Source organism: Marmota flaviventris, chromosome 8 (assembly GCF_047511675.1).
Source record: "Marmota flaviventris isolate mMarFla1 chromosome 8, mMarFla1.hap1, whole genome shotgun sequence".
In the NCBI taxonomy this organism is placed as follows: domain Eukaryota; kingdom Metazoa; phylum Chordata; class Mammalia; order Rodentia; family Sciuridae; genus Marmota; species Marmota flaviventris.
The window spans coordinates 12,459,148-12,471,618 of record NC_092505.1 but is presented as its reverse complement, the minus strand read 5'-3'; the positions used below and the strand labels follow the sequence as shown (position 1 = coordinate 12,471,618).

Below are 12,471 nucleotides of genomic sequence, written 5' to 3'. Positions count from 1 at the left end.
GCCACAACTCCATCATGACAAGAGGCACAAGTGTCATGAAGAAGTCAAAGGAAATACGTGTCCAGTCGTTGTCAAACTTCTGGAAGTGTCCCAACCAACACTGTCCGTGGAAGGAAGGCAGCCTGAGGTGTCCTGTGGGTTTTCAGCTTCTTCCTTCGGGACTCTGGTGCTAGGTCTGAAAAGCAGTCACTTGAAGGCTAATGAACAAAGGAGGACGAAAGCAGTAGATAAAGGAGGAACGTAGAGATGCGCCACTCTGCCTTCCGGAGAGAGGAGATTCTGTGCCTCAGGGATTTCAGCAAATTAGTAGAGATCATATGGGAAGCATCTTCTGTAACTGAAAGCCCCACAGCCATTATAGCCATAGCCTAAGCCATAGCCCACTGGAGAGTAGGTGCTGCCGAAGCCACAGCCCACGCTGTAGCCCAGGGGATAGCCAAAGCTGCCCCAGTAGCATCCTGGGAAGACAGAACCAGAGAAGTTGTGCATGGTGTTGGGAGTGGAAGGTTTAGGTTGCAGGGGAATGAAGTGTGATGGAGTCCCCGGTCTCAGAACCGTGCTTATATACCCTGGAAAATGGGGTGTGGCAAAAAAATGCAAAGTGTTCCTTGTCATTCTTGACACCAATTTGCACTACCAAATGCTCATTAATTTGTTATGCCCTTGCTTAAGAGTCTTTAGAGTTGCTTAAGAAAGCTCTTATGTGATATAATGCAGAGAGAAGATTCCTTCAAACAAATTACGTGCCTTCCTAAAAAAAATTATTGCAGTGACTTCAAAGGTACTTGTCTTATAGACCCTACATGTAATTCTCTGTCAGCAGGTTTTATAATGCTAAGAAAATTCTGACGCTGTTAGCTGTTAGCTGTCCTCTTGCTCTCTGAATTTCCACAACACAGAGTTGGAATTCAATAAATATGTGTTGAATACATTAATAAATGAAATAATAAATAGATAATGAGTTTGTCTCAAAAATCAAAGTAGTTCTTAGTATTTGCTTGTTTAAAGAATCCTCTTTTTTGGCATATACAAGACAAATGGCATAGGGCTTTTCAGAAACATTTCTTTTTTTTAATTTTGTTTCTATCTACAGATACTGTTTAGGAAACGGTTTAAAAATTAATCTTAATTAGGGTCCCTAGATGAATAATTTTTAATACCACATTTCTAGATCACTGCTTGAGTTAATAATCTCAAAATATAAAGGAATAGAGTTTGTGGGTTAATCCTAATACAGAATGTCAAACAAGCGTGCTTTGTTGATCTGATGCACTTTCTAAAGCAAATATTGAAAATAGCAACAAGGTAGAAACAGAAAAATGAATGTAAATTTTATCCTAGAGTGTAGACCATGTTTTTCATTAGATCTAAGAAACCAGATTATCAGGCAAATGTGATCATCTTGTGAAGAGCCAGGTGACAATATTGAATCAATGTGATTTTATTTTTAGAATGATCATGCACCCCAGGATAGGGGAGAATAGTCACTTCTCTTTACATAGATCTTGAGTTCCCAAATCTGGATAAAGAGGAATAAGATTGATGAAAATGATCTTGGATCATACAAGACCCGGTAAATTCTCTCCAGGTGCCTCAGGTGGGACTCTCCACAATGGCACTTAGGGTAGAATTTACAGAAATCATGGCAAACAAGATCACAGGACAGAAATAGGAAGACTGAAAGAGATCATTCTAAAAGGCCACAAAACATATTAGTGTCACATACTGGTCCCCAGATTTTAGTTAACATGCCAGAAGGAACTTTGTTTCCTTCCTTCAGCTTCTGGGAGGGCATGGGTTGAATCCAAAGGCAAGGTGAGACTCTTGGGGAAATACAAAATTGTGCCAGCATTCTAACCACTAATTGGTTAATTACAGCAGAGGCATTTAAAAATAAAAAAATAAAAACACCTACAGTGCTGCCCCACCATCCTGCTTCATGAGCAAAGCTGTGTCGCGCCCGTGGTGATTCAGTATTTAAAATTCAAACACTTCATGTGATGTATAGCTAAATAAGGCCAGGGAATTAAAAGTAGCTTCATTCTCAAACATTAAAGATTCTATAGCAAATCAGTCCCTATAAATAGTGGAATGATTAAAATGTCTACTATCATCATGCTGCTGTTTTGCAATAAAACACACGTAACATTTGAGGGGAGGGAAATTAAGCAAAATACAGCGTCTCCTAATGAAAAAGAAAAAAGGACTTGAAATAATGCCAAAGCCCAATTATGGCAACCTGGTTAAAGGAGTTACTCTCCCACCCACCTACCCAACCTGACAGAATGCTAACTTGGCCTTCATAATACACAGCTCTGAACCTGGGTAGTGATGGTGAAGAAAAATGAAAATATGCCATCTTTTATAAAATATAAGCCCTATTTACAGGTAACAGCCTGAATTTTGTCTAGAAAATTGACAGAAAATCGTAACAAGAGAAGATTGTGGGGGAACACTCTATCAACAAGTTGTTTAAATTAAATAACAAACTTGGGTTCACTCATACAATCCCAGCTATCTGGGAGGTTGAAGCAGGAGGATCCGAGGTTCAAAGCCAACATGGGCAACTTAGTGAGACCTTGTCTCAAAAAAATAAAAAATAGAAATAGGAATGGGGATGTAGCTCAGTTGTAAAACATACCTGGATTTAATTGACAACATTCAAAAAAAATCAATAGCTAGCTTAACCCTCTATTGGCCTGTGAAGGATTTATTCTGATATATGTCTATCAAAAAAGGATCTACGTTTCATAAAACCTGGATATTATGAATATAGGTAATCTAAATAATAATACAGATACATCATTTGTAGCCCTCTTTCTGAAAAAGAACACAACATAAATAAAAAATTAAATTTTTAAAAAGTAAATTGATGTTAGAATCTTAAAGAAATCAAAGAAAAAAATTAAACTAATAAAAATTACAAATATTAAAGGTTTCAGGGGAAAAATATTGCCTTCACCACTAAATTATGTGACAAATTTCTATAAATTTTTCTATCCCATAGACTAGCTTCAGGCTCTACTAATTCAAAATTTTCTCCTCTCCTACTCATCCTGAGCTGGATGCCCCGGAACAAGTTCATCCTAGGATATAACTTTGCACCTTTATGACACACATTCTGAATGAATATGCAGAGTAGTTGGTAGAATTCCAGAAAGCTGTTCCCACAGGAAGACGCCTAGAAATAGCTTTATTTGATTCAGAGGTGGTTGCAAATCACATAAGTGTATCCTTCCATTCCCAAGCGTATTTCCAACTCAACTTCTCCTTACTCAGATTCTAAAACTCTCTAAAAACTCCCCCATGCCTCCCACTATGAAGGAAACTGTGAATGTAGGGATCCCTGGATCCCATCTCAACCAATTGCAGTTAAGATGCCTTCTCTTAAAAATTTCCTCCCCAAAACAGGCTCATGTGATATGGAGGCTTAAAAAGAGAAAAACACATTCTCACATATGAAATGATAACAATATTGTACCAATGTTTCCTGGGTACTCACTAGTTTTCTCTTTTGATCCTAAAATGTTACTTATAAATCATTTGATTTCTCCTTTCATATTTCTTTGATTTCAGATAAGATCTGACATGAGTAAAGGTAGGAGGTGGTCCTTGATTTTCTACAAAAGAGCAAGAATGGTGTAAAAAATTTAAAAGTAGAGTCAATTCCAATATGTACAATAAAATATTTCCTGTCTTATCAGCTTCAAATATAGTGTTTCCAGCTTCAAAATATAAATCATTAGAAAGGAGGGAAAATAATAGAATGAAATGTTTCAAATGAGTTTTTAAAGTATATGTAGTCACTCTGCAATACAAAAAAATTGTCTTCCATTCATCTTCTTGAACATCTATTTTTAAATACATTAATTAAGCATGTATTATATTCCAGATGTTTTGTTAAAATTCTGGAAATTAATAGATGAATGGGAATTAAAATTATATGAAAATGATAACTAAATGAAACACAAGCCAAATGTTCTACTCTAAAAGTCCTACTGCCCCTTGTAGAACTCAGGGATAAGGGAGAGTGGACAGTTCTAACTTGAAATTTGGGGCTTGAAAGTTCCATAATTGCTGCAGTCCAGCTGCAGCAAAATAACTGGGGGGTGACGAGCAACTTGTGTACATTGATACAGCAGGAGTGGGAGCCGTTTATTGTAGGACAGGAGGGGTATATATACATTCCACACAGCTTATCTTAATTAACATAAACTAGATACAGCAGTCAACCAATAAGGAATCTCCACACTTAATGGCTCGCTGGCGTTACTTCACAAACCACTCCCTCTGCAAAATGCCAGGCGTCATCTTGACTTGTTTACAGACTCTAACACATAATGAAAGGAGTAGATATGTGAGCTTGATCTTGAAAGTGGGTCATTTATTAAAGGACATTGGTTAGGGAAATAGTTGGATTTAGGATATAAAGGAGATGGTTTAAAGAAAATTCTCATAGGTGGCAAACACTCAAGTGTCTTCCTGCATTCATGAATAATGCCATGAGGCCATCACCTTAGATTTAAAGGGGAATTAATGGAAGGTGGGCCTGGAAATAGCAATAGGGCTGCAGTCAGTGGGTATATGAGACTGGCTGTGGAGGCCAAAGGAGCCACTTCATCCACTAAGCTGGAGGCTGGCATAATCAGCCTTCACTTTAGAAAGATCACTATTCTGACAATGTGAAGGATTAATTAGAATCAAAAAAAAAAAAAAAAAAACTCCAGAGGTAGGAATACCAAGTATAAAACTATGTCTTTCAGGAATGCTTCTGCCTGCAGGTAAGGAAAACCATGGCTCACAGTGGTTTAAGAGAGACCTATCAGTAGGGCTGCAAGGTACAGCTCTTCTCTAGCATGCAGGAGGTCCTGAGTTTGATCCCTTGGCACCACAAAAACAAAGCAAAGCAAAAGTTGCTCAAGTAGAGTTTATTTTTCACAAATTATAAGGACATGAGAACATAAGCAATTTCACAAAGTGTAAGAAATTGTCCAGGTTCAGGACTATCTCACTATGGTTCTGCTGGTCAAGATCACTGCAGATGGAGCATGCTTCACATTCTTATGTACTGACATTCAAGAGCAGGAAGAGGAAGGTTCTATTCTCATACAGCTTCTTTTCATTTTCTATCAGGAAAATGTTTTCATTTTGCATTTGCTTTCCAAAAGATTTCCTTCAGCTACCATTGCCCAGAATGAGTCACATCTCATGGCTGAGATACAAGGGAAGGTGGAAGGCAGGTCCCTGGCATTTACTGCCTATACAGCATGAAGCAGGATCTGTCAGCTTGGAAAAAGGGGGACAGGCATGGTCACTGGATTGATGATCAATAGACTTACCACAAAAGCCATCATACTCATTTAGGCAAGAGATAATAGAAGCCTTAACAAAGGTATCAGCATTAGCAGTGGGGTGAAATCAAGAATTATTAGGGAGGTAGATTCAGTGAGGGTGTTCTAATAATTACGATCACCACCCACTATCACCACCAGGGATGCACAGGAATTCCTTTTGCAGGTTCTGAGGTAGAATCCCCTTCCTTGCCTTTTTCAGCATCTAGAAAGCTTCTGTGCTCTCTGACCTCTGGCCACTTCCTTGTATCAACTCAAACACTTATTTCTGTTGCCATTTATCCTACCCATCCTCCTACCTCCCTCTTATAAAGACCTTTGTAATTATGTTGAGCCCACTTAGTAATCCAGGATAATGTCTCTGTGATTGTATCTTTAGCATAATCACATTTGTCAGGTCCCTTTTACCATGAAAGGTAATAACAAATACACTCCCTGGTTGCAGAGACTCAGATGTGGACAGCTTTGGAAGAACATTATTCTGACAACTACACTAGCCAATTCAAGCTCCCAACTTGTGTGTCTAGATTGTAACAGTGATCTCAAAAATTAATCAAATGACATTTTTTTATCCTATGAATCTGCTTCCAAAGCATTTGCTCAATGAAAAACTGTTTATGTTACACACACACACGCACACACACACAAGCACATAAGTTAAAAATATTTCAATAGAGTGACATCAGCAAGATGGAAGAATAAAAGATGCCAACTTTTATCTCAACACACACACATACATATATACATACATACATACACACACACACACACACACACACACACTAGCTGTCCACAAATGGCATTGGCTCAAAAGTTCATATGAGAAGCTGTCAACAAAGTAGAACAAAAAAACCTAAGACCATCCACATAAAAAGTGTAGCAACAATATTTTCATTTTGCTTACCTCGTCCCATCCCCCCGGGACAGTAAAACTTAGGAGTAAGAGTGAATTCCACTGCCAGTGGATTACCTTCACAGAAAACAGGAGAGCAGAGTGAAGAATCGGCTTCTCTAGCCTTTCAGCACACCCCTAAAGGACTCACTGTAATTTCAACTCACCCAAGTCCCTGAGAAAACTGACACAGCTGTGACATCTAAAAACAACTGGGAACAAGAAGAATAGCTGTGGCAGTGCCAGTCACATGGCAGAATCCATGTTCCCAATGGCCTACTCTGCAAAAGGACCCCAGCAACCTTTGCTGATTGGATAATTTCATATGTCTTATTGTGAAGAATAAACTTCCAGTAACAAATGCCAAAGAAATGGAGATCCACAAATTGCCTGGACAAATAGTTCAAAATAATTGTCCTAATGAATCTCAGCATTTTACAAGAATCCAGAGAACAAAGGTAAACAATTTAATAAATATAATTCCTAGAAAATTTAAAAAAAAGAAAATCAAGAACAAAAATTTAAGGTCAACAAAGAGAGATAGAAAACATTAAAAAAATAATAATAAAGAACTAATGAAGCATTTTGGAGCTAAAGAGTATAATGAAAGAAATGAAAAGATGCACTGGAGAGCTTCAGATCTTCAGTGTAAACAAAACAAATTGACTGATTATTTGAAGTTATCCAATCAGAGGGGAAAAGGTGGGAAAAAAAGGCTCCAGGATTTATGCAACAACACCCAAGAGAGCTAGCTTTGTTATTATTGAAATTTTGGAAGGAAAAAAGTAGAATGAAACAAAAGGCATTCTTAAAAGAAAGAATGCCTGAGGGGCTGGGGATATAGCTCAGTCAGTAGCGCGTTTGCTTTGCATACACAAGGCCTTGGTTTCAATCTCCTCACACACACATACGTACATACATATATACATACATACATACATACATACATAAATGCCTGTAAACTTCCCAAATCTGAGGAAAGATAGTAATACTCAGACATATGAAGCTCAAAGTTCTATAATCAGATTCAAACTACATAAGTCTTCATTGAGACATAGTATAATCAAATTGAAAGAAATCAAACACAAAGAGAAATTTGAAAGTAATAAGAAGAAATATTTATCACATAAAGTGGAAAATCCAAAGATTTTAAGTGGGTTTCTCAGCCAGGCTAGGAAAAAATAAAGTTATATATACAAACTACTGAATTTAAAAATAAATAAATAAATAAAACCTGCCAACCAAGAACATATTATCTGGTAAAGTCAAAATGAGGAAGAGATAAAGACTTTCCCAGACAAATAAGAGTTGAGAGACTTTATCACAAATAGACCTCCTTTACAAAAATACTACAGGGTTTTCCTCAAGCTGAAATCAAAGGATGTTAGTAATATGAAAACATGAAAGTGTAAGACTCACTGGTAAAGCAAAGTACACTGTTAAATTCAGAACACCCTGATATTATAATGAGGATATATAAATCACTTCTAGCTATGACATAAAGATTAAAAGGCAAAAATCCCTAAAAAGAACTTTAATTGCAACAATTTCTTAATGGATACACAATATAAAGAGGTATAAATATTTACATCAAAAACAAAATATCAAGGAGAGTGAGTCTTTGTATAAGATCAAACTTGAATTGCCACCATTTAAAATAGAATGCTTTATGTGGGCCTTATGGTAACCACAAAGCAATACCTGTAGTACTTATACGAAAAAGGAAGAGAAAGGAATCAAAACATACCACTACACAAAATTATCAGATAAAAAGAAAGGAATAAAGGAGTAAACAATCTACAAAGTCATCAGAAAACAGTTCGGAGAGTGGCAAATTTAAGTCCTTACCTATGGGGATATTGGGATAAACGCAAAGGACTAAAACTCCAATTAAAAGACCTAGAGCAACTGAATGGATGAGAAACAAGACCCAAATAATTGCTGTCTACAAGAGACTCTTTTCACTTACAAAGACACATGTAGATTGAAAAATAAAGAGATGGAGATATTCTACAAATGGAAAACCAAAGAGATCAGAGGTAGCTACATTCATGTCAGACAAAGCGTACTTTGAAGTCCAAAAGTGTAACAGGAGATGTTGTTAGTTATTAGGTGTCCCTCAACAGCTCATGTGTGAGGCAATGCAAGAACATTCAGAGGTGAAATAATTGGGTTATGAAAGCCTTAACCCAATCAGTGAATTTATCTCCTGATGGGGATAACCAAGTGATAACTGAAGGCAGGTGGGCATTGAGGGTGTGCCTTTGGGGTATATATTTTGTATTTGGACAGTGGAGTCTCTCTCTGCTTCCTGATAATGTCCAAAGCCACTTTCCTCCACCACACCCTTCCACCATGATGTTCTATTCACTCAAGTCCTGAAGAATGAAGCCACCATCTATGAACTGAGACCTCTGAGAACATGTGCCCCAAAATAAATTTTTACTCCTCCAAAATTTTTTTCTTCGGGTATTTTGGTCACAGCAGCAAAAGAGTTTACTAAAATAGGAGACAAAGACAGTTATTATATATTGATAATGGGATTAATTTATCAATAAATATAGCAATTCTAAAATTATCCAACATCAAAGTTCCTAAATACATAAGACAATTATGAATAGGTGTGAAGGAAGAAAGAGGATGTGGTATCAGTATAGCAGGGGATGTCAATAACCCATTTTTCAATAATGAACAGGTTATTCAGATGGAAAACCTATAAGAAAACATTAGACTAAATGGTTCTAACAGACACACATTCAGATCATTCTGTTCAGCAACAGCAGAATACACATTTTTCCTATTCACACACAGACTATTCTTCAGGATAGACCCTCTATGAGAACACAAATCAAGTCTGAATAAATTTTAAAAGATTGAAATTCCATCAAGCATTTTTTTCCAACTATAATGGTATAAAATTAAAAATTTATAGCAATAGAAAAGCTGAATATTCACAAATAATGGAAATTAAACACCAGCCTCCTCCAGAGTTTCAAAGGGGAGATCAAAAGCTATCTTGAGAAGAGCTAACTCTGGAAACAAACACTAAAATTTACACAATGCAGCCTAAGGAGTTCTAAGACACAAGTATGTAGATGTAACTCCACTTTAAGGAAAAAGAAGATTTCACATAAGCAACCTAACTTTGCATTTCAAGGAACAAGAAAAGCAAACTGAACCCAATCTGGGAAGACAGGATATAAAGATTAGAGCACAATATGTGAAATACAGTCTAGGGAATATTAGAAAAGATCAACAAAATTAAGATTTGGTTTTTATAAAATGAAACTGATAAAGTTTGATGTGGACAAAGAAAAAAGGGAAGATTCAAAAAAAAAAATGAGAAATATAAGAGGAAATATCATAACATACCACAGACATATAAGGAATCAGAAGAGACTATTATGAATATATCCCAAAAAGTTGGATAGCTTAGGAGAAATGGATAAATTATAAGAAACATGCAACCTACAAAATAAAGGAATCTCGAGGAAATAGAACACATAAACAGTCCAGAAATACCAATGCTTCTCAAACTCCTACCCAAAACTGAAGTGGAGGAACACTTACAAACTCATTTTTCAAGGCTAACATTAACCTAATACCTAAGGCAAGCAAAGATCCCACAAGAAAAAAAAATTATAGAGCAATATCCCTGATGAATATAGATGCAAAATGTTTTCAACAAAATGGTAGCACACCAGATTCAACAACACAGTAAAGGGATCCTGCACCATGGAATTTATTTCTGGTAGTCAATAATGGCTCAACATACACAAATCAATAAATGTGATACACTGCATTAGAATGAAGGGTAAAAATGATATGATCATCTCAATGGATGTAGAAAAAAATTGACACAATTCAACATTCTTTAGTGATAAAATCTCCCAACAAATTAAGTAGAGAAACTCAACATAATAAAAAAAAAATTAAGAAAACAGCGAGTTAGAAAGAAAAAGTATTCCCAAACTTCCAATGCTTTTAGTCTTTTTTGTTTGTTTGTTTGTTCATATTTTTAAAATGATCTAAAAGTGCCCAACTCACCCTACTCAGGATTCACACTTACTGTGCATATTTCTCAAGCTTTGACACATGCTGTTTGTTCTTCATGGAATTATTTTTCTTCCTCTCATCTCCTCCTCAACTCCTTTACAACTTTCAGACACCAAATCCATCACTTCCTTCCAGAAGCCTCTCTGCCCTCCCTGGTTAACTATAGTTCATCTATAATGTCACAGCAGGCCACCATCTTTTCATACTCCTAGAACTTACCAAGTTAGCATTTAAACTTTGTGTGACTGAAAACTGTCACACCAGCACGCTTGTTCCCAGGAGAGCAAAAGAAATGGTTTTGTCATCTTTTATTCCTTCCTGCCTAGCTCACTACTGGACACAATGTAGTTTTTTTTTTTTTTTTCAATAAATATTAAATGAGGGAATTAATGAAAGAATGTTCTAAACCTAAATTAGCCACTGCCTTGCTGTGAGAATTTAAGCAAATCACTCTTCTGGGCTCAAGTCATTGGACTGTAAAATGAGAAGACCGACTTCTGGGGACTTACTGACCTACACATTATATGATTCTACCACCAAAATCTCTGATAAACCAAGATTACAATTCAGCCCTCTTTTATTAGAATTTGGTCAATTAAGCATGTGACTATGGAGAGTGCCTCTGCTCACCTTATTATACATCCTGCTAAGACAAACTAATGAGCTCCCAGCTGCCATCACTTTAAAAAGGCAACGAAGTGATGGGAATCACAGAAGAGAACTGCTGAAACCTCTAGACCAGTACATAATCGTTTAAAAAGGTTAGTCTGCTCAAGACTTTCCCAAGATACTTGTTTAAAATACATACTTCTGAATTCCATTCCTATGGATTCTGATTCTGGGGGTTGTAGGTGAGAGGGGGCTAAGGAATACTCATTTTTAATAAGATGCCAGATGATTCCAATAAAAGTGGTTCTTTGATCACACTTCAAGAAATTTGAAGTGTTCTATGGTCAAGTATCTGGAAAGATGTCTCTTCAACAAAATATATAACTTAAAATGGTTGAATGTACAATGGCAAAGAATTAGAAAGAGATTCTCTCTCAACCAGGATTAATAACCAGAATTGATGTGATTTATAATTACAGGCAACTTTGCTCTCCAATGATAGTTGGCAATGTGTATGTTTGTCATGACCGGAAGTAAGAAGCGCTGCTACTTTGCATCTAATGGGTGGAGGGTAAGGATGCTTCCAAACAGCCTACAATGCACAGAACCACCCCCCTCAGCAAACATTGTCTGGCTCAAAATAACCACAGAGCTGAGGTCAAGAAGCACTAAGTCTTAAATCAACATCACATCAAGTCAAATGCAGCTGCCAGGCAATATTTAAAAACAAAACAAAACAAACAAAAAAAGATCACATAACAGGGCCAGAAATTGCTGGCTGGGTCTATGAGCTAATTTAAGATACAATTTCAATACTTTGTTACATTTGCACTCTTGGGGCCAAAGCACATTGGCAAGGCTTCTTAGTTAATGGTGGAGGGAGAGCTTCAGGAGGTTTACTATTGGTTGTGGAATCCACCTGGTTTTCTTCAGAAACAGTGGGACACATAGTCATGTTTTGGTGCATAATAGGCTCAGGTACTCTTGTCAAAACACACTTCACATGTGATTCATGATACACATGAAAAAAATAAATAAACCAAAAAAGTGGGATTTGTTTGTTTGTTTCTAGTACAAGCTTTTCCTTACTATTATTCTATGAAGGTCGTTTTTTCCATCTACCTTGTAGTACTAGGGATGTGAGAAGAAAAATGAAGTTCTTCTTCTAAGGCACAAAGGCAACTTTTAGAGCCAGATACTGGAAATGTGCATAAATTTAAAGCTGCAAGCTTAAACAGACTCACGGAGGAGTAAAGCTTGACACAACTTACTCACTGGTTAGCTTCTGGGAAGCCTAAGGGTATGGCCTTCTCATGACCTATAAAATAATGCTTCTTTTATGGCCTAATAACAAATGTTATGATGAGTTCAATCCATTAAAAGCATCATTTCTTCAAAGTCTTTTCTTGACCAAAGCTAAATATAAAAGCAAAAATAAATGCAAATTTACATTTAACTTTAAAGATAACTACTATGCCAAAGTTTATCTTAAAATTTAAGGTTTCTTTTTTTTAATTCATAAGAAAGAACTAGAAAATTCTGAAGTTGCACCCCAGTGTGTTA

At 36.5% G+C, this 12,471-nt stretch overlaps 1 protein-coding gene across 1 annotated transcript; it reads right to left on the bottom strand.

Annotated features, from left to right (window-relative positions):
• Positions 1-303: 303 nt before the first annotated feature.
• Positions 304-489, bottom strand: Krtap8-1 (keratin associated protein 8-1). Its single transcript, XM_027929316.2, has one exon. The coding sequence runs from the start codon at positions 487-489 to the stop codon at positions 304-306; it is 186 nt and encodes a 61-aa protein (XP_027785117.2).
• Between the last annotated feature and the right edge of the window lie 11,982 nt (positions 490-12,471).